Genomic DNA, 22,619 nt, shown 5'->3' with positions numbered 1-22,619 from the left:
GACCCTTTGTCTTTATAACAGTTTCCATTCTTTTCAGGCTACCTGCTTTTAGTTTTTCAAAGACATGTGCAGGGACGTTTTTCCACACCTGCGAAGTTCAGTCCTAGACGTTAGTTGCATTTTCTGCTTTTCACGATCCAAGTAATCTTACAGATTCAGTGATGCTGAGGTCTGGACTCTGGGGTGGTCAGTTTTGAGGACAATTCTGGTGGTCTACAAGGTCTTGCAAGAGGAATCAGTAGTCCTAATTTTAGGAGTCCCATTTTGTCTGTACCTTTTATAAAAAGTTTAAAAGTCCAGTTTTGAAAATTTGTGTTTTAATTTATTTCTCCTTTCTGTTTTGACTGGAAATTAAATAAAAATAGGGTGGTCTCTGACTTTCGCATAGTAATGTACGTACTAGCAATGTTAACATTAAAGCTAATGTGCTGTTTACTATTGCATTTAATGAACTGAAGCAATCAGATTTAAATACCTTTATTAAAATAACATCTTTTAAGCTATAAAACAACAAATGCTACTCAGAACAAAGTCTTCTTTGGAGCAGTGGCATCCCACTGCTGCTACAAAAGAAGAACAGTACAATAAAAGGTTGTGACATCACTTGTGTACTTTTACATTACTCAGAGGCCATGCATCACAGTGAGGCTCCACAGGTGCACCACGATAGTGGCTCAGGCTCCGTTGTACCACCATCTTAGTCTTACAACAACAGCAACAAAGCGCCACAACCATCATCATGAAATAAAGCAATTAAAGCAGCGGTCACCTTCCTCATCCAGTGATAATTTCAGATCCCAATGCATAATTCATCAGCTTGAGCAGTAACTGTTACCACCTTGGACAACAGTTACTGGATTGGTTATGCTGTAATCTTGGGCCCAGCTCCAGGCCTTTGCCTTTCCTATGGAAGACTGGGGATCACTGGATTTCGACCAGACAGACCACTTTGTGGCAAATTTGAAATGTCAGGACTATTGCTATTTCAGTTATCTACTTGAGATATGATTGTGCTGCACTTGTGACATTCTGGTGCTTTTATGAAGCATTGTTTTCAGGTGCCATGTGTGCTTGCATCATTTTAGACAGTCTGACAATCTAGCTGCAGTAGCTTGCTCTGTGGTGAACAAGTGGCATGATCAAGAATAAATAATCAGAGTCATTCTCTATGAGGTGCTGTTCCTCTTTAAACATATCCAAAGAGCAATTACTGGCTATGTTTCTGGTTTTCCCTTGAGGGAGGTGGGTGGTGGATTTCATTTTCATTAAAACAAAAACATCTTTTGCTCTAGAAACCAAACCAACGAGAATCATACTGTGTGCCCTCTGCTCCTCTGCTGCGGCAGCAGACTGGTCTCTGAGACTCGTAAGGCAGAAGAGAGGGTCAGAAAGGCAATGTGGTTTTGGCTGCCCGTCTGGGGTGGCTCCTCACTGCAGTGATTTGTGTGTGCTGGGGTGGGATTGGGTCAGTGGGGGGGCGTGGGTCAGACTGCCGGGGATGGTGCGTCCGGATCAGGATCGTAGTGGTGGCTTGGCTGGGGCTGGTGGTTGGGGAGGATGTCCAGTTCATCCACCTGAGGCCCGGGGTGCATGACCACCAGCTGATCCTGAGGGATGTCTGCAGCGGCAGCTGCCAGGTTGGTGATGGATTTGCTCTTCACACACTGGAAGTCTACATGGCGGCTCTTGCCCTCTTCTTTTTCCCAGGACATGCGGATGAAGGGCCTCTGCACGTAGTTATAGATGACCTCAGGCCGACCGCCGGGACGTTTCTTCACTTTCTCTTTGTAGGTTGGATAACCTGAGAGGGTGGAGGACCACATGCACAGTTTATACTACTGCAGAAAAGAATGAGCTCTAACAATTTTAATTAGGGATGCATCGATATAGAAATTATGGGCCATTTCATCTGCTGATACCAATAGGGTAATACTGACAAATTGTAGAAATTTGGAATACATACACCTGGGTTAGCATTACAGAGAAATGTAACATTTATTTGTAGAGAGTTATAAAAATATTATTCAAAGCAAATATCTCCCAATACCGATGTGATTCTGAAATCCTCATCACTTATTTTAAATGTAGTGATAATGTAGTTAAAAAGTTTCCCAACCCTGGTCCAGGAAATCCCCTGCCCTGCATATTTGGGTGTTTTCCTTGATGCTTTTCCACGAAAACTGATCAGTCAAATATAGCTTTTAATTATAAGCCCTTATTGACTTAAAGTATGGTGTTTTGGAGCAGAACACTAAAATGAGCAGAGCCAAGGTACTCTAAGTCCCAGGGTTGGAATGCACTGTAAAAGAGCATTTGAAAAAACATTCAGAAAGGCATGCATTCAATTTGAACAATATGCTGGTAAGTAAATTAGAATTGTGTGGTAAGAACCATTATCACTCATCCCGTAACCCAATCTCCTACCTTCAATGCCTAATCTGATTTTCTTCAGTCCTCTCTCCTTTAAAACGGACTTGGCTACATCTCGATTCTCGATGTATTTGAAGAACCGATACAGTTTTGTGCTGTAGATAACTACAAAAACAGAAGAGAAAAAAATGAAAATTGGTCATATGTGTATTCACCATGATGACAACATACATTTTTCAGTTTAAAGCTGAGATTAATTCTAAATACAATAAACACAGCTGGTTTCATTGCTGTTTGTTGCAATTACAACTTTCTTTCCATTTCATTTTAGTTTCATCTGAAAATTGCCCTTTGGCTCTATATTTAAACCCTCTATGAAAGGAATATAAATAACACCACACTGATAACAGCACTTACTCTGAGAGTACTCCTCGCCCATCTGCGGCGGGTACTCTTCATCCCAGTCCACCACATCATCATCGGTCAGCACCACAACATGGCACTCCCTCTCTCCACTCTGGGCGCTGGCCACCATTAGCGGCAGCACCATCTCCTCCAGGTATGACTCAAACTGCCTTCGTGCACCGTCGTTGGATAGCTCGTGCATGAGTGCGCCTATTCAAGACAAAATAGAACAAACATCTTTAAATATCCCAGTTTAAACTGCTCGTCAGTTAGCACTACATATTATGCACCAGAATCTGGTGCTGCTCAATATAAAATAGCAATTAAAGAACACAGAAAATAACAGACATTAATCTACAATTATGGTAGCAAAAATTATATTTATTAGATTAGATTATTATTACATTATTATTTTATACTGTAAATAATGATATATTGTAATCTAATACAGTAGCAATGTAATAAACATACTGTGTGCATGTGTTATTATATACTATACAGTACAGTACTGTGCAAAATTCAGAGACCACCTTTCATTTAATTAATTTCCAGCCAAACCAATGACCACAGAGTACAAATTATTAATTTCTTAAGAGATATTTCTGAGAAGGTTATTAAAAGATACAGAGAAATTTGAACTCCTAACAACTGTGCAAGACCTGGCGGACTACCAAAACTATCACCATCAGTACTTTCATTGTTGAGAGGAGAAAATTATAGCTACACTCTTGCTTTAGCTCTGAAAAAAAAAATCCACCATTGTTTCTGTCCATCCTTCCACAACTCATCACTATGGGTCTGAAAGGATGTGTAGCTGACAAAAAGAGAACATTTTCTGATCAAACAATGAAGATATTGGTGTTCTCAGAACAATGGACTGACCACCCCAGAGTCCAGACCTCAGCATCATTAAACGAGTTTGGTATTACTTACATCTTACATACAGAAAATGCAACCGACTTCTAAAACTGAACTTTGGAGGCGCAGAAAAATATAAATATATGTAATAAAGGCAAAGAGTGGACACACTAATACTGAGAAAACTGATATTATATTTATTTGTTGAGGCTTCTGTCATTTTCTGTTTTTTTCCTGATGCTGAAATATGAGTAACTTGCTCCGATTAAAAAAATGAAAAGGTGGTCTCTGCCTTTTGCACAGCACTACATATAATTGATGAATATACTAAAGCACAGTAATTACAGTTGCAAGTACTCTAAAAGTGTGCCATTCGCAGCTGATTATTCCAATGGAGGCACTACATATTATGTAATTCAGTTGTTTGTGTTTACCAATATGCATGCATATTGCTAGCATTTTCGCCCAGAGACAGAGAAAGGATTTCTCTCAGTAACATGTGCTGACATGCAAAATGAAAGGTCAGAAGCAGGCATAAATTAACACCGAAGACAATTCAATCAATAGCCATTGCGGCCAGTGACCCATATCTGACAGGCACACCAGAAACTATTGACCTATTTCCATTCTCTCCAGGAGTCATCCATTGGATGCAGACATCCAAGACACAGCACTAATGACTCAATCTGTCTAGCATCCGGCAATCTACACTCCTGACGAGTCCTTTTCCACTCAGGCAGACAGCTTGAATTTCAATGCATGTTAACGAATACTCACTCAGGTCCCTGCACTTGATGGTGCTGTAGTCGAAGGAGATGCAGAGGTAGTCACATGCCTCCCTCAGCTCGGGAATGGAGATCCCATCAGGGCAGCGGATTATCCCTGATTTGTAGTAATCCTGCCATGTAAAAAGAGAGAAAGACGCAGGGGGAAAACAAGCGGGCAGCCATTACTGCAGCGGTACTGCACACACATACACAAATAGACACACAGCGGAGCGCAGCAAATGGTTCGTCAGCTACACAACGCTGCCCCCTCCCCTCATGCACACTGATGCATTCTAAACCTGCCAAATGGAAAGCACTCGAATGCACAAACAATATGGAGTGCAACATTCCCTACAAAATAGGAGCTCAAAAGGGGCTGAGTGGTTCTGCAAAGTGGGGCTCGAGCGTTTCTCCAAGCGCTCAGCGCATCCTCGTTTTCTACTGCCCTGAGCTTCATGTTGGAAATGCTCAGAATAAAAGCAAAGGACTTAGAAGGGAGCCAGACCTGCTACAGTGTTGGCATATGACAATTCTCCCTAATCTAGTTCCCAACACAGCTCGCTGCAGCTTAAACAATTTCTTATTAATATCCAGGAAACGGCCTCCAACAGATTTTCCTTTTACTATTCAAAGACAACAAACGAGCACATAGCTAAACGAGGAAGTGAGGGAGCGGTTTACCTTTTTCTCTTGCTGTGCGTCTCTGGAGGCTAGAGCAAACGGAGGGATCAAGCTAGCACAGAAATGAAAACAGCAGCACGCTGTGCCGTATTAGTAGCTTATCCTCGAAAAGAGGCGTTGCATAACGCTACACTGATTATCTGTGCTGCACTTCCCCTTTCAAAAAAACCCCAAAACAAAACAAAACAAAACAAAACAACCCTCAACATGACAGATTTAGTCTCGTCTGGCCTAGCCGACTTCTCACACAAGTTCAAATATTATACACTATATAAATATGATTTTAATAAGCACGATTTTGCAAATACTGAATACAAAATGTCACTGAGGCTTAAAAAGTAACTACAACTGCATGTCCCATTTGACAACAGATCATGTTCAAAGCCACTTTGTCAAGTTCAGCACCAGCGAGCACTCCAGAAGCTTCATGAACAGACAAACCTCTCACTGCTAGAGCTGCCCAATAACAGCACAAACCAGAAAGGGAAAGTTCATGAACAAACTTGCTTCATAGGTTAAAGCAGCTGCAGAACACTGTTGATTATTTCTGATTACTTAACTGGGTTTATTTAACAATTCTAGGTAGTTGCTAAGGTGTTGCTACAAGGTTGGTATGGTACTCCAGCTTGTAATTAGGGTGTTGCTTGGTGTTTGTCAAGGCGTTATGCCACTGCTATGGTATTCCAGGTGGTTGCCAAGGTGTTGCTAGGCCGTTGCTATGGTATTCCAGGTGGCTGCTAAGGGGTTGCTAGGCAACTGCTCTGTTACCACAGGTGGTTGCTAAGATGTTGCTAGGCCATTGCTATGCTATTCCAAGTAACTGCTAAGGTGTTGCTTGGTGATTCCTTTGCTATCTCAGGTTGTTGCTAAGGTGTTGCTAAGCCAATGCAATGCTATCCCATGTAGTTCTTAACATGCTGCTAGGTTGTTGCTGTGAATGAACAATAATAATAAGAGGAAAATGAAGAACAGTAAGTTGGCTTGAAAAACATTAACATTAACACAACTATTAAAGTCAACTATTGCCCTTTTTAACCTTGTTAGTCCATGTCCCTGCTCACATCAAGCACAATTCATCATATATCACAGACAAAATTATCGTTTTCCTGTAATCTTTAATTAAAAATTTTATTCTACCTATCTCTAAAACATCTGAGTTTTGATTACATCACTGCACACCAGCATGCGGGGAAATTATTAACTAATAATCCTGCTCCACCTCCACTTCCCACTACCACCACCATCACCACCACCTAATAAGAGATAATAGCTCAGAGACCCTCCCTGATACTTTGTTTCACTCAAAAATACCTCAGTACAGAGGGAAAAAGGCACTATGATTTCTGATTCTGCTGGAAAACAAAAAGGACCTGGACAGAGACCACACCAAAAGGAGAGAGCCCATTTAACACAAAGAGTAAGCATGAGTTATCCCTGGACATCAACAGGCCTTAACACCAGACACTCTGCCTGAATCTTGGCCAAACTAAAGCAGCAGCACACTTTGCTGATTCTCCCTCTTTCCTTTTAAAACGCTGTGAATCACTGCAATGAGCTTGAAAAAGAGTCGCTATATGCTGAAGTCATGAAGATTGTGATACTGCAGTCTAATCCAACACTTAATCAATATACTGTAAACACAGTCTGAGCAGGATATTTAAACCTCAATAAAGACAAAGATTTCTGAAGCAAAGTGCACTCACCAGAATGGCTCGGAATACGGTAGAGCTGATGCCCTCCGCGACTTCGTACTCCCCCTTCTCATTGGGCCGTGTGAAGTTATACTCCCTCCCAGCTCCAAACATTCTGCCAAACACATTGTTGCTATTTCAGTTTTTTTTCAATTCCACTCAAAATAAACTTATTAAACGAATAAAGATCCAATTGAGAACACAAGCCTCATTTACAACAGGGTCCTGTACAAGCACTAATGTATCACTCATATTTCCCTTAAGCCTTCTAGATTAGAAAGATACACGACAAACACAAATACCAACATTACAAATGAAAAAAAAAAAAATCATCATTCTCACCTGCCCAGCATGGTGTTGGGCTGAGCTGTGAAGATTGCAGGGTCAACAACAAAGCGTGTGTTGTCGACGATGAGGGTGACCCTCTCTGCAGTCCTGATGCTGCGGGAGCCCTCCTTAGCAGTTTCATAAACATAAATCATGTCCGAGCCATGAGATTTACTGTGGGAATCTCCACAGACAGAGCCGGAGGAGCAGCCCTTCTGAGGCCTGGGGCTTGCTGATCTCAACCATGAGCCCACTTCCCTGTCTCGATCTGTGAGTTTAAGTCAGAATGCAACCACCATTCATGCATATAACAATAACAATGACAAAACAAGAAATCTAATAATAATAACAATAATAATAATAATGAGTATCTTATACAGTGTAGTCCAATGGTAATTGGATAGTTTATTGCTTTAGCTCTGTACTCTAGCAGATTAAAATCCTTGACTGCCTATAGCCACATTCTTTGCTTGGCATGCAATGTAGCCATTTTCAATCCTGTTTTGCAAAGTCTTTTCTTCAGTTAATAATCTCCTGAATTCAGTTGTTTGTTTACTTTATTTGGAGTGTCCAAATACATAACTGTAGATGTTTTACCTGAAAGGTCACTAAACATTTAACAGGTGTAATACAGACCATCTCAACATCCTCAACAAGCTGTTATAGACATGCTGCTGACACCATTCTGTAAGTGTAAGTTTACCTGGAATCGCTTTTAGGTAAGGTAAGGGTTAGAAATAGGGTCAGGATGAGGGTTTGTCTTAGCTTTTGGGTTGGGGTTAAGGTTAGTGTTAGGATTAGGGCCAGAGTGAGGTTTAGGAATAGGTTTTGGGTTAAGCTTAAGGTTAAAGTTAGGATTAGGGGCAGGGTTTGGATTAGGTTTTGGGTAAGGTTGGGTAAGGTTAGGTTTTGTGTAATGGAAGTAACATAGTTAATCTACTTCATGTAACGTATCAACAGTACATCTTAAGGTATTTACCTCAATGTATTTAGATGCTTCACTACTGCTACTTCACTGATATGTTGTTGATGTGTTACTATTAATCATCTACAAAGGACTACTCAAAATAGTGTTACCAAAAAACATTCCATCTTTTGAAACAAAGACTCCTGATTAGTTAAGATCTGTACGTACACTTCATTCTATTGCAAGCAGTCATCATTGAGCCAGTTCAACTGCAGCACGTTTTAAAGCTGAGGTGATATGCTTTGGGTAATTATTATTAATCACTTTGTACAGGTTAATCTCCTTCCCATCTGTCCATAAGACTGAGAAAGACTTCGTTTTTTAGCAAATCATAAATCCTTCTTTTCAGTCTGACAAATAATCGTTTACATCCTGCACAACATTCTTGATATGCTGATCAGGTTTTTGTCATGACTGAAAATATTCTTCTGCCATCCCCAGAACCTCCATCTGCCAGACTGTTTGCCAAGTTCAAAACTTCATGATTCTTGGTATGTTTCAAAAACAACTGATGCTGGTACAGCTAATGTTTTGGCATTATCTCTGAGTGATGTACTCTGTTTTTTGAGCCTGCTTTACTGGCATCTTTGATCCTCATATTGTAAGATATCAACAGCAGACTCCAGATGTCACATACAGAATCAAGGCTAGTACTTTTATTAGCTCTCTTGTGCATGAATCAATGATGCAAAAACATCCGGCTAAGGAACAACTGCAAAGGCAATTTCCATATTACTTACAGTTCCCTGAAATAGCAAGATTGTTTATAAAAGAGGGCTGTAATTATTTTGTGCTGCTGGAGTGCAGAGCCAAAACAACACAAATAGTTCAAGTTACTTATTTATGCTCTAAAATATGTGGGGCGTTAGAACTCATATTCAGATTACTCAATACAGAATTCATATTTTGTTTTGATACAATACAGTGGTGTGTCCATTTAATACATTTCTCAAAATAGCAAAAAATAGCCTAAAAATGTATCTTATGTTAATGTTTCTATTTACAGTTTATTAGAGTATTTCAATGTTATAAACATACAATATTTGAGAATGGCAGAGCAGGGGTTTTCCTAATTCAAACAGACGGTTTTATTAGCAGCACAGAAGCAAAGAACAAGTGCTTTATAATGTCCCATTTTAACATGCTAGCTACGAGACAATGATGCAATATAATGCAACATATTGTTGCAGCCCTAATCTATATAATAGAAGATTAGTGGTATAAAATTAATACCAGTATGACATTATCTCATGATATGCATTTTGCCATACTGTAGATCCTGTGATAAGCCTTGAACAACAAATCACAAAAAACACCCAAGGCAAACTAACCATGAGCATAAACAGCTTAAATAGATCTTATAAAATCAAAAATAAGCGCATTTTAGACCAAGAGCGCTAACTGCGCTGCTAAGGGCTGCTGGCAGTACTCTCTCACGATAATCACTGCAGCCTTTTATATCAGCCTTAAATACAGCATAAAATATTATTTTAGACTAGAAAATAATTGGAACTGTAGTTGAATGGGGAGGTACAAAAAATAAACAATGAAGAAGATAAAGCTGTAAACTGTCTCATGATGGTTGGTTAGTTAAGATTAACAGTAAGGACTACTTCTATTACTAACAATAATAATAATAATAATAATAATGATAATAATAATAATAATAATAATAATAATAATAGCAATAATAACAACAACAACAACAATAATAATTAGCTATTATTTTTATTGTTGTTGTTGATATCTTGACATCATACCATTATCACCTGAAAACACATGCACAGACATTATGGCTTGGCATGATGGCAAGTATGTTTAGGATGAATTTGGTTGTCCCTGTCTCACCGCTGAGCTGCTGTCGTGTAGGTGAGGTAACGTTTCTGATGCAGGGTGTGAGCTGGCCCTCAGCTCTCTCGTGGGATGAGTCCCTGGAGCGGTCTCCAGAGCGACGCCTCTCCCTGCAGCGCTCCAGGCCACTGCTGGCCCCATGTCCGTGACTCATTCTCACCGCCTCGGCCTCCAGCTGAGAACCCCGGGGCTGACTACTGCAGTAACGCACAGACACAGGTGCACAAGAGACAGAAGTCAGACAGAACCATGCGGAAACGCACGCGCACACTAACCTGTAATGAGGAAGCGGGGTGACTGAGTGCATTGCTGCAGTCTGGAATACGCAGCAACAGTCTGCAGTAAACTAGACTGAACTGAACTACTGCAGTTTAACAAATGCTGTAAAATGGCTAAAACTCAACGGCGAGAACAAAATAATGCGAAACATATACATCTATAGTTCTGTGCAAAGGTCAGGAAACATTGTACATTCGCTACTCTCCTCGATGAAAGCTCATGCCATGAGGCATTAAGAGATTTTGGGTCTATAGCCAACTTACATTTAAGAGTGCCATGGATATTCACTTTTTTTCAAGTTTTTGAAGCCCACTCCATAGAGCACCCTCAACATAATGTATTTATGTGCCTATGATTAGCACTTCCTATGTAATTTTTTGAACACTGTTCAGTTATTTAATTTTACACAAAAGCCTCAACAACTAAACGTATTTTTTCAGTATTAAGTGTATCCACTGTTTACCATATTACAGCTTCCATTCTTATTAGGAGACTCGCTTTCAGTTTTTCAAAGAAATCTGCAAGGATATTTTTCCACACCTCCAAAGTTCAATCTTAGAAGCTGGTTGCATTTTCTGCTTCTCACAATTCAAGTCATTTTAAACAAACTCATTGGTGTTAAAGTCTAGACCCTGGGGTGGTCAGTCCATTGTTCTCAGAACACCTGCAGCTTATTTGCTTGATTTACATATTTTCTCCTTTTTCTGTTTATTTCCTTTTCTCAGTAACGGCTTGACCGCTACACATCCTTTCAGACCCACAGCGTTGAGTTGTCTTTTCACAGTAGAAGGAGAGAAACAGCTGTGGGTTTTTTAATCTTTAGCAAGAGTGGAGCTTGATTTTCTCCTAGCTCTCAAATATGAAGCTGTTAAGTACAGCTTATCTGATGGTGCCAGTTTTGGTGGTCTACCAGATCTTATGAGGAATTCCATTTTTCTCTATTTCTCGTAATAATTTTATAAACTCCGGTTCAGGAAACCCCTGTTTTTTCACTTATTTTCTTGGACTTGCCCTTCCTAATACAAAAGGGTTGTCTTATATCTAACCTCCTCAGAAACAGCACTAGAAAAAAATAATACCTTGTTCTTAATGCCAATTTTGACTGCAAATTACATAAATGAATGATATTCTCCTGACTTCTGCACAGTACTGTGCACATCTATATACAAAGGTGAATGGTTGTAGCTTAGTGGTCAGAGAACCTTTCCATTAATTAACAAGTCATGAGCTTGAGCCCTGTGTCCTTGACCAAGTCACTGAACCAAATTGACAAAGCCAATGCAGTTAGATGCCCTTCAACTACTTTAGGAAAAAAGCAAAATCAACACAAACACAAGTACTTAGACATGAGAGCACTCATAACTATGGTATGGACAATGTAACCTTGGTGGGTGATGACACTGATTAGGTTATTGATGAATTCCATTCTGATTTTGCTTCAGTAATGCTGCAGACAGTGAGAATTAACCATTTTAAACAAACAATGGACAATGTGCAAATGGTGCAACATTAACAAGTACAGACTCTCACTAGGGAATCAGTTAGGACCACTTCTAAAAGCAATCACACCTTCTGAGTGGAATGCAGATCCTTTTTTGATAAAATGTGTCTTCATCTTTTGGGACCACATTACCCAACATGATGACGCTGGCCCTTGGGGCAAGGGCACAAGAGCACAGAGTGAAGATGAATAGCTTTGGCATAGAGACTGGAGTTCAAAACATTTCCCTTTGTCATCCTCACAGAGAGAGACATCCGCTTGTTTCTCTCCAGGCCCACACAAACACTAGCCTACCACGAACCCAGTCAAGCGTTTGGGGGCCCAAATTTTCTGCTGGTTGAATAAATGATGAATAGGCTGGAAATAGTGCTCATATTAGTTGAGTGAAAGTCTTTGACCCCATCCAGATTCCTGGGTTTCTGCTTCCTTGCACTACAGAACCAGCCAAATGCCATCTGACCCCATTAACCAACTCAAGCACGTGGACATCAGCCAGTTTCTTTTGCTCAGAGCACTGATAAACTCCACACCAGCTAGAAATTGAAAACATCATGTGGTATATAAACTTTCATGTTATAGGACACGTTCTGCCTATCCATAACGGCAAAGACCATTTCTGTAGAACATCTGAAAGTGATGCTATGAGAGTGATTAATTTGTCTCTAAACAAAGTACAAGCTTGGTTGTGATTGGTCAACACAGAGAAGCCTACCACCCAAACTCCTGCCCTGTAATTACCAACATATACAATCGTGTGGAAAAGTTTGGGCACCCCTGGCTGAGTTCCATTCGTTGGTTTTCAAAGTGAAAATAAATACAAACCCCTTTACAATTACTTTTTATTTGCTGAATTTAACACATTGGAGGGGGGATATATATACTGTGGCCTATGCAAAAATTATGGCACATTTTATATTTTATTAATAAAATTCCATTAAATATTAAACAGCAATTAAATAAAAAGTGTGCACTAAAATTTGCTGATGTTAACAAAACGTTCAAAGCATTCAAAATATCGTATCAAAATTTAATACTGCATCACTGGTCTCTTCCGAGTGGCTCTCATTTGCTGTATTTCATGAAAACCAGTCAACGGTAAAAAATCTGAGTGCATCCTATCAGAGTACAGTGGGGAGGGAGGGGCGGGACTTCTGCTGTGCAGGCACTCAGGCTCAGATGACTGAGCTTTTTCTTTTCCAGTCACTTATAAATCACAGAATTTGCATCTGTAGTTGTATAAACTGGTACGCAGTAGTAAATAATAAGAGCTCTACAGAATCAAGACAATTTGAACACATAAAATAATGAAAATCAAATCAAATCTTCAAGAGACCTCAAGATTAAAAACTGAACTGAATCTGTAAACATGTATAGCACCTCTACTTAAAACACTTTATAGCATTATACAAAGCTAGCATAAACCAGTTTCCATATCGTAGCCCTGTATTTCATCTGCACTGCTTATTTAACCTCATTTAACCCTGTACAGGGCTAGAATTAGCTGGAGGTTTGAATCATGTATGATGGAAGCAAGAAAACACTAAAGTATGCATATCCTTTTTCACTCGACCTGGAAAAACTGGCATAAACATCCAAGAGATTTTTACACCTTATCTAATGTAGGTCGAGTATCTTATACACATCCTTACATTCAGGACTCCTGGCAGTCTGAGCTGTGCTGCCCCCTATTGTTACTACTTACAGGTCTGAGCGGTGCTGTGCTCCCCACCCTCAAGGTGTCAAAGTCACACTCAGTGAGAGCCCCATCGGCTAGTCCTGAAAACGATTCGAGTTATGAAGACCCTTTTCTGCGTGCACTCGTTCCTCTAGAGCTCTAACGGGGACAGAACGCGTTGTGTTACTTAAAGAGAAAGTCACATCAATAATTCATCCCTCGCTGAGTCTGCTACTCTTAATGCTTAACGGATCGACTGAGGTTAGAGTCCGCACCTGCTTTACAATCGCTCAAACAAAAGGACACGAGGCATCGACAGAATAATTCATTTAACGTGGAAGCCATGCATCTCCTTTCGAAGCTAATCATTCCATAGCTACGCTTACAAACCCACAAACGCACGCGCGCGAGCTCTCATCGGACACCGCGCGAGCGCCTCTTTCTCTCCTTTGTTCCCCCGGTCCACCTACCCGTCCGCCTCGCCCGGTGACCGAAAGCCGAAGCAGCAGCTCGGGAGCAGCTGAGGGACGATGGCTCGCAGGACTCTCGCGCCTTCACACCACGCAGGCTTGCCCGCGTGCTCAGCATCCTCGGGCATTCCTTTCAAACTTCAGCATATTTCGAGCACACTCGGGCTGAGCAGGCTCGCGCTGCTGCTGCTGCTGCTGCGAGGCGGGCACGGTGCTTCTGCTGCCGCTCAGTGGCACGCTAACCCGGAGCAGCGCCTGCCTGTATGAATGGCTGCTCTCTGTGACACGGAGACGGAGCCGGGCTGACGTAGACGGAGCCCTAAAAATATGTCCATTAAACACAAAAAACGTGCTCGCTCCTCTAATAGCCCAGTGGGCACTTCGCTTAGAAAACTAGGGCTGCTATGCACATTAGCATATAAGCGTTTATATAAAAATATATTAGATTTTTTGTGCATAGAAGAATTTTTAACGCAAATCTATTTCATTTTATATGTCTTATTAAATACAAGGAGGCGTCTTTTATACCTTATCTTGGACCACTACTTCAAAAACATTATATCAAAAACCAGCGTTCAAAAGTTTGGAATCACCTGTCATATTAATAACCGCTGTTATTTTATTTGACTTGTACAGTGTTGATTGAAATCCTAAGTGCTATAAGCTTTTTGGGAACACCAAAAAGTTAATAAATGATGAATAACATACTGTAATTATTTACTTATTATATAATTTCTTGATCTAGATTTGATAATCACTTTTAAATCACTTTTAAATATCAACCTCACCAACCTTGGAATCACTGGCTCTGCGTGGAAGTGGTTCAAGTCCTATCTGGCGGATCGCTCTTATCAGGTAACATGGAGAGGGTCCACATCCTCTCCATGCAGGCTCTCCACTGGTGTCCCACAAGGCTCGGTGCTAGGTCCTCTTCTCTTTTCTCTTTACACTAGCTCTCTTGGCAATGTTATATCATCTCACAGCTTCTCTTATCACTGTTATGCTGATGACACTCAACTAATGCTTTCTTTCTCGCCCTCTGACACACAGGTTTCCAGTTGGATCTCGGCATGAATGTCTGACATCTCTTCATGGATGGCAGCCCACCACCTGAAGCTCAATCCTAGCAAGTCTGAGCTGCTATTCATCCCTGCAACTACAGGTCCTCATCATGATCTTGCCATCACATTTGAGAACTCTCCGATTGTCCCGTCTGTAGAGGCAAGAAGTCTTGGTGTGGTTCTGGATGGCCAGTTATCGTTCTCGACTCAGACTGCAAACCTTACTCGGTCATGCAGATTTCTCCTGTACAACATCCGGAGGATCCGACCCTTTCTCACCTGAGAGGCCACCCAGGTGCTAGTGCAGTCTCTGGTCATCTCAAGGCCTGACTACTGGCTTCCTGTAGCTGCACACATCAGATTTAAAACCCTAATGCTTGCCTACAAAGCCAAAACTGGACCAGCCCCTCCCTACTTGATGGCAATGGTGAGATCTCGAACTGTACCACGAGCCCTTAGAGCTTCGAGTACAGCTCGGCTTGACCCGCCATCCTTCAAGGCGCGCGGAAGGCAAGCATCAAGACTGTTCTCTGTGCTGGCACCCAGGTGGTGGAATGAACTCCCACTGGCTGTTCGTACAGCAGAGTCTCTTGCTGTCTTCAAACGCAGACTGAAGACACATCTCTTTATACAGCACTTAAATGAGCACTGAATTAAGTATTGACTGTAAAGTATTGTACTGCACTTATGTATTGTATTGTATTGCACTGCTCTGTGTTTAACTTTGTTCCTTTTTCTCTAGGTGTCTATAATGACTCTGATTCTAGCAGTATCTGAGCTCAGGACTGGCTTTCTCTCTAACCTATTGGTAACTAGCAAAGATACTTCCTCTGGATAGACAAAGCACTTTTTGTAAGTCGCTCTGGATAAGATGTAAATGTAAATGTAAATGTAAATGTAAATGTAAATATGAGGCATTCTGCGTGTTCATTTTATTATAACTTAATTATCATTGTTATATGGCTTTCTCTGTCATTATGCCACCATTTTTAGCTCTGGTTGAAATATGTGCAGTTCTAGAGAGGTAGTCATATTGGAATCATGTTATACATTTATATGCATTCTCCCCATGTTTTAGTACTGTTTTATTGAAAACAATGATCTCAAACTTTTGAAATGTGACTCCAAACCTCTGAGTCCAATAAATACAACTTAAATATCAAATATCAACTTTAAAATATTGGTCAAATAGAAACCAGGGATGGACAATCAAAATTGGCCAAGACCAGAATTGTCAGATTTTTACAGAAAACACAAAAACGGCCAATTTATTTTTTTTATTTTGGCAGATCTGTGCTTCAGTTTTATGACGTAAGTAATGTGCGGTGAGTGCACTCGCCCTCTATTTAAATGCTGCTGCTACACCTGAACAAAAATGCAGTAGCATAATTCTGCATGACTCCTTGTGCTCAAAAGCCAGTCACCTCTTGCTTTCAGCATCATGCAGCGCTTTATTTGATGCCTGTCATTTAAATAAGCAACTGATTTAAAATTGAAAAATGTAAAATGCCAGTTTGGCTCATTAAAAGAGCAAATAAAGTTTGTTTATATCGCAGGTAAAAAAGTAGTGGAAACACGCTAGTATGTTTCAGGTGTTCATTTAGCCCATACAGTATGAGCTTCGGATTGAAAAAAAAAGGGCTAATAAAAAAATTAAATAAAATAAAAAAAAATAATAATATTAGCCAACAAACATCAGTCAGAAACTGATCATTTTTTAAAAGCAATTGTGTGTCCAAAATGATGAAACTAAAATGAAAATTGAAATTATTCCAGTATCATTGTGTTTCCCTGCTGGTTAGCATAAACTTGTGAGTCCGTCAGTGATGGATGCGGCATGTAGATTTCGCACTGCTAAAACAACTACGAACATAACACAGTAGGAATAGGACACATTTTTAAACTCCTGCCGCTCCATAGGTGTTTTGCACACTACAATTTTGCTCAGAGAGCATGAATACTACATTACAGACTAGTACTTGTGAAATAACTAAGTTGTATATGGCTATTCTTCAAATTCTGACATAGTGCACTTGATAATGCTGCACCAATGGTTTGGAACAGACTAAACAGTTTGCAAAGCACACTAGCAACGGCCAAAATTGTACTCGCTACTTAAGCTTTTTAATTTCAACACAAGTAGACTTACTGGAGCACAACTTACCAAAAAACACACATGGCATGTGATTTTTTTTTATTTTACAAATGCAATCTAAATGACACTTGTGTGTTGTTTGAAATGCCATTCAAACTGCTTGTCTTGAGAGACACTGTAGTCTAAATGTTCAGATCTGTTCCAAATTTTCTTTCATTACTCATATTTGACTTCATATAACATGTTGCACGAAATGTGATGGTAAGCACTGTTGCCCATGCTTACACCACAATAACAAACCAAGGGAATCATGCCACAAAATGAACACCTGAACACACTGCTCTGATCACTCTGCAAAGGAAATCATGGAGAGATAGCCTTTCAGATCAGCCAGCTATGCCACATGACAAACGTAGGACATGTAACAATGAAAAAAGGAGAGAACTCTGACCAGGAGATGCTGCTAAAAAGTTCCAACTATGCGAAAAAATGACTGGGATGTGATTACGCCACTAATGTTTAGAGAGGTTTAGAAGGATGCAGAATAACACTTTGACAAAAGAAAAAACAATGATGGTGTAATGAGCTGTGACTTGGGCAAAATCAATATTTTCTTGTCTTTTGTGTTAACCATGCAGGGAAAAACCCCTAAAGATAAATGCATAAAATAATCATCGAAGTTACAGAATATGATTTATACTTAAATATCACAGTACTGCATAAGGAACAATGTAGAATAAGGGGGTCTGAATCTTTCATCAGTGACCTTGAGATAACCTTAAAATGTAGCCCTCGAGAGCTCCACTTAAGTCCTTTCTGTTTAAATACTGTTAATTCCTATATGAAAGTACATGTGTGAAAGGTGCTTAAGTATATTACATCCAGTTTCAAAAGACACAAAGAAAGCCCTTGAAAGAGTTTTACAAGGAAAAGTATAATGAAAGAGCTTTTAGCACATAATGTCTTCATTTCCCATATTCACCCTCTGTTTTACTTAAGCTCATGTGTGTAGTAATCAAGCATATTATTACACGGCTTATTTTTATATGACAATTTCCTAAAGTTCAATTGACAGACCACACTTTCCTTTTAACAAAAGATCTGCAATATAAAATGCTGCTCAATTTTCCAAATGACGCTGTAGCACAGCACATTGTACAAGTAATATAATTTACATACAATATACATGACTGTAGCATAGCAGGAGATAAAATATTATCCATAAGTTAACTTAAGTTGCTTATTGCCCCGGCCACTACATTTCACATTTTGGCCACTACAAATGCAGAGCCTGTGACCTGATTGGTCAGACATAGAACTAATTCCATTGTGCTACCTAGACTTTAATAAACATTTAACATTTTCTTTTTTAGAGAAACACCTGACAGTTATTTGCTACTGAAGCATATTTGTTCATTTTTAAAATAATGCATATACGATGAATATGTTTCTATAATTCTAGCCATGGTGTCTTAATATATGCAAGTATTATAAACAAGTAGTAGGTAAAACAAAAGTGTGTTAGTCTTAAGGTTCAAGGCAAACAACAGATTCCCTACATGTGTCCCAGTCACACACAACCTTAATCTTCAGCTCCTTCTGTTACTAACAGGTGTTAATACATTTAGCTCCTCAAAAGCTTAATCAAACCAGCCACAACAACTGAATAAAATCTGCTGTTCTGACAGACTCCACACAGAGAGTGGTACATCCTACACAAAAATCAAACCCAAACATAAATATGTTGAAGTAAGCGTATGTATTTCTAACAATATCACTAACAGTGCATTTGAGCTTAGAATAGAGGTTCTCACTTCTGGTCTTGTGAACCAAATTCTTCTGTACAGTTTAGTGATTTCTATTGCCAGTACTCATTTATTAGAATTATAAAGTTTTTGCCATAAGTTGCATCTAGTAAATTACAGAACCTAAAACATGAGAACCCTGCCTTGGACAAATGAAGTATTTCAGTTGAAACTGTCAAGTGACCTTCCTCAAGAAATCTATGGCTGAGGAATAAAAAAAAAACTCATCATGGTGTTTGCTGACATTTAATGAAAATGTTATGCCACTGGTTATTCTCAGAAATCTGTGTAGCATCATTACCTTTTCACATGATTGTGGGAACTACCTTCTTCAGATTAATTACATTTTTGTGGCACTGGTCCGTAATTGAAACCTCTATACAATGACTGTTAATTTCCATGTAGTACACTAGCACCACTTTCTAGAACACCAGCAACAAGTGCTGGCGCTGCACAGACTTCCTACCTTGAGTGTCTGTAAACTCGGCGAGTGCGACAACTCGTTCTCTGCTCACAGTTTTCGGTGTCGCTGGAGTTGCTATCATAAGAGATGGGACGTGCAGCCATCGTTCCAGATTAAACTGTCTTATTGCAGTTGATGGGTCAGCGACTGGCATGCCCTACCAATGAAAGATAAAAATTAGTCAGCTACATACATCTGCATTCAAAGGCCTCCCATTGGTCTTTCACTTATTTGAAATTATTCAGAAAGCAAAATCTCCAAAACACACATAGCAAGTTAATCAACAATTTACAAACAGAGGTAATACACTCAGCATCCACTTTCTTAGAAAGCCCTACCTTGTACTTCCACTCAATGATCACTTCTTGAGGTGTACAAATACAGACTCTGTGCTCTGCTGAAGCTGATCATTAATTAAGGGCTAAAGGACGGCTAACACAAACTGGGCATCAACAGATGGACAAAAGTCTGTGACTGTACACCAGCAAGGTGGAGCTACAAGGAAGGGATTTCTAATGAAGTGTACATTGAATGTATAATTAAAACCCTATATGCATTTTGAGCAAAATATTGTGTATTTATACTTCAGAAATGTCCAAAAGTGCAGAGGTATGATGAAAAACATTTTCAGGGGAATTCCAGCAGTTTTTCACAGTGTCTGCACAATTAAATAATTAGAATACAACCAAAGTCATTCAGAGAGGTTTGATATGAAATTCTAGAGAAACGTACAGAGTCCGAATTGTTCACAATGTTGACAGGAACCCTACGTCTATGAGCTTAATGCCTGTAAAAGCTACATCAGAGAAAGTTAACAAATTAACAGGTTATGAATGATACAGGTTATGAACGATATGAATGACGCTGCCTGATATCTACACTATTGTTTTATGATAGCTTGAATATTTTTAAGCTAAGATCCTTTTTCCCTTTCTTTTTTATCATATGGTAAAGTAGTTCTGGATGACAACCTTCTATTTTGTTATCATCAACATTACATGTAAAATCTCAGAAGAGATATGCAGGTTCACTGGTCGTTTTGGACAGTAAATAAAATGCTTATGTTTGCATTGTAGACTCTACAACCCCTGGTTCCTATCACCACAATTATAAAGAAATTCAAGAAAGTGAGTTATGCTTCTCTACAATGAAACATTTCACAATAAACCACTCTGAATGACTTTGTCTACAACTCATCCACTGCATTACACTGAAATTTTGAAACATGAGTGGAATATCCCTTTAAGTCTGTATTTCAGTAGTACTATCAAGACGTTCACTACGACTAAAGTTTACGGGTGGCTGTGTAACCGACTTTTTGTAAGGAAACGAAACAGTGTTGATAGTAGGTGCCATGCCTATACATTTCCTAACAAGGTAGCTTAAGTCAACTTTTATACCGCTGTGCATTCTACTGAATTGCATTGCTCACAGCTTACGTTAACTGACACACACAAACCACAAATCCTTCCTGTTTAGTGTAGCTAACTAACCATTTAGCTCATTTTAAGCAGACAAAGCTATTAAAGCACTGTAACCTATATGCTTTATACACACAGCAACATTAGCTACCGAGCAACACTGTGCAGAAACGTTAACGTGCAGCGAAAGCAGACCGTTAGATAACTGCTAATAACTAAAGTTACTCGCTAGCGAGCTAACCTAGCTAAACTAGGTAGCGCTGGCTGGCTAGTTCGGCTCAACGAAAAAAGGAGAACATTTCAGAGGGTTCTCACCAGTCCAGTACTTCGGGTGAAGGGTCAACGCCTTAAATTATAAAATTAATTCAGCCTAAAATGTTTCATGTTTCGACTTCAGTCTGACCAAACAGAAACGCCAGCAACAGCTAGTCAGTTGGCTCTGTCGTCAACAGACCGGGGAAGGGGGGCAAAGGTGCTATAATAAGGCGCATGCGCAGATTGTGAACCATGGATGGGAGTTACCATAGAAACTTGCACCGATCAGCTGCTTATTATTGCTGCACGTTAATATATTAACGCATCATTCATATTTTAAAGACCACTGTAGCTTTAATACTTTAACATGAAAAAAATAATACTGGCAATCTTGTTGTAAATTATACCTCTTTTATTTCCTGGAGTAATACATTTTTCAAACATATAAGATCAATATAAAAATAGATGCAGACACATTAAAAGCATGGAAATATATATAAATAATGTTTTAAGCAGTCAAAGTGCACGATTCAATACACTGTAGGGTTAATGCAGCCAACCTGCTAAGGATTAATGAGAACAACTAAATAACTTTAAAAATGGGCCTGGAATACTCGAAGTAGCATATGTCACACACTATTCCTATAGATGGGTCCTAAGAGAAAGCTCTTATTTTGTTTTCAAGCTTCTTTGGAAAAGTATTTTGGTCCCACGCTACTCTATTCTCGCCTGGCTGCAGTAAATTTTTATTTAAAAAATGCTAGTTAAAAAAATCAAAAACATAAAAGTGCTGTCAGCTCTCATTTCTCTCTCTCTCTCTCTCTCTCTATATATATATATATATATATATACAGCTGTATATTGCCCATACAAGTAAGAGTGTATAGACTGTTTTCAGAAATACATTATAAATATTCAAATAGAAAAATAAATAAATAGCAGTATATTTCACAGGATAGAGGAAAGCGCGGAGCATTTAGGCAGACAGCCCCCCCCTCCCCCCCCCCGCCCCCAAAACGACCCACAGCAGAGGTAACTGTCCACTTTATCGCTCCGCGTCGCTCGGCGTGACGTCACTGTGCTCGGGTAGAGGGCGCCGGTCGCCGCTCGCGCTCAGCGGGGCCGTGTGGAGCTCGATCATCTTCACCTGCAGCCATTGCTGCCGCTGCTGCTCGTGCTTATGGATCCCTACGGTGTGCATGAGCTGCACCTCGCTGATGGACCTGCGGCTGCACGGAGAGAAAGACAGAGTGAGTTCAGCTGAAGTGGGACACTTTTTAAACCAACATAAGAACAGCCCCCCACTCAAGTGAGGTTACTGTAATTTAAATGGATTTTTATAGATATATAAACATGCTATATATATGTTATATGCTGATATACACCGATCAGCCATAGCATTAAAACCTTCTAGACTCATTGTCCATTTTATCAGCTCCATTTACCATATAGGTGCACTTTGTAGTTTTACCTAGTGCCAGGTAGGACACAACACACAACACACACTAACACGCCACTACCACTTAAATAATACCTGCTCTGTGGTGGTCCTCTGGGGGTCTTTACCATTGAAGAACAGAGTGAAAAGGGGCTAACAAAGTATGCAGAGAAACAGATGAACTACATTCTGTAATTGAAGAACTACAAAGTGCACCTATACGGTCAGTGGAGCTGATA

The 22,619-nt window shown here is 39.8% G+C and overlaps 1 protein-coding gene across 1 annotated transcript; it reads right to left on the bottom strand.

Annotated features, from left to right (window-relative positions):
• Positions 1-573: 573 nt before the first annotated feature.
• On the bottom strand, positions 574-21,148 carry btbd10a (BTB (POZ) domain containing 10a). The gene is made up of 9 exons (XM_036568232.1): positions 21,003-21,148; positions 19,270-19,423; positions 9,915-10,114; positions 7,115-7,367; positions 6,785-6,887; positions 4,411-4,531; positions 2,788-2,985; positions 2,425-2,535; positions 574-1,801 (listed from the first exon to the last, which is right to left on the bottom strand). Exons 2-9 carry the CDS (start codon positions 19,368-19,370, stop codon positions 1,485-1,487), a joined length of 1,404 nt encoding a protein of 467 aa, XP_036424125.1. The 5' UTR covers positions 19,371-19,423; positions 21,003-21,148; the 3' UTR covers positions 574-1,484.
• Positions 21,149-22,619: the final 1,471 nt, after the last annotated feature.

The sequence above is a fragment of the Colossoma macropomum genome, unplaced genomic scaffold (genome assembly GCF_904425465.1).
Source record: "Colossoma macropomum unplaced genomic scaffold, Colossoma_macropomum, whole genome shotgun sequence".
In the NCBI taxonomy this organism is placed as follows: Eukaryota; Metazoa; Chordata; class Actinopteri; order Characiformes; family Serrasalmidae; genus Colossoma; species Colossoma macropomum.
This window is presented reverse-complemented; position numbering and strand designations above follow the sequence as displayed.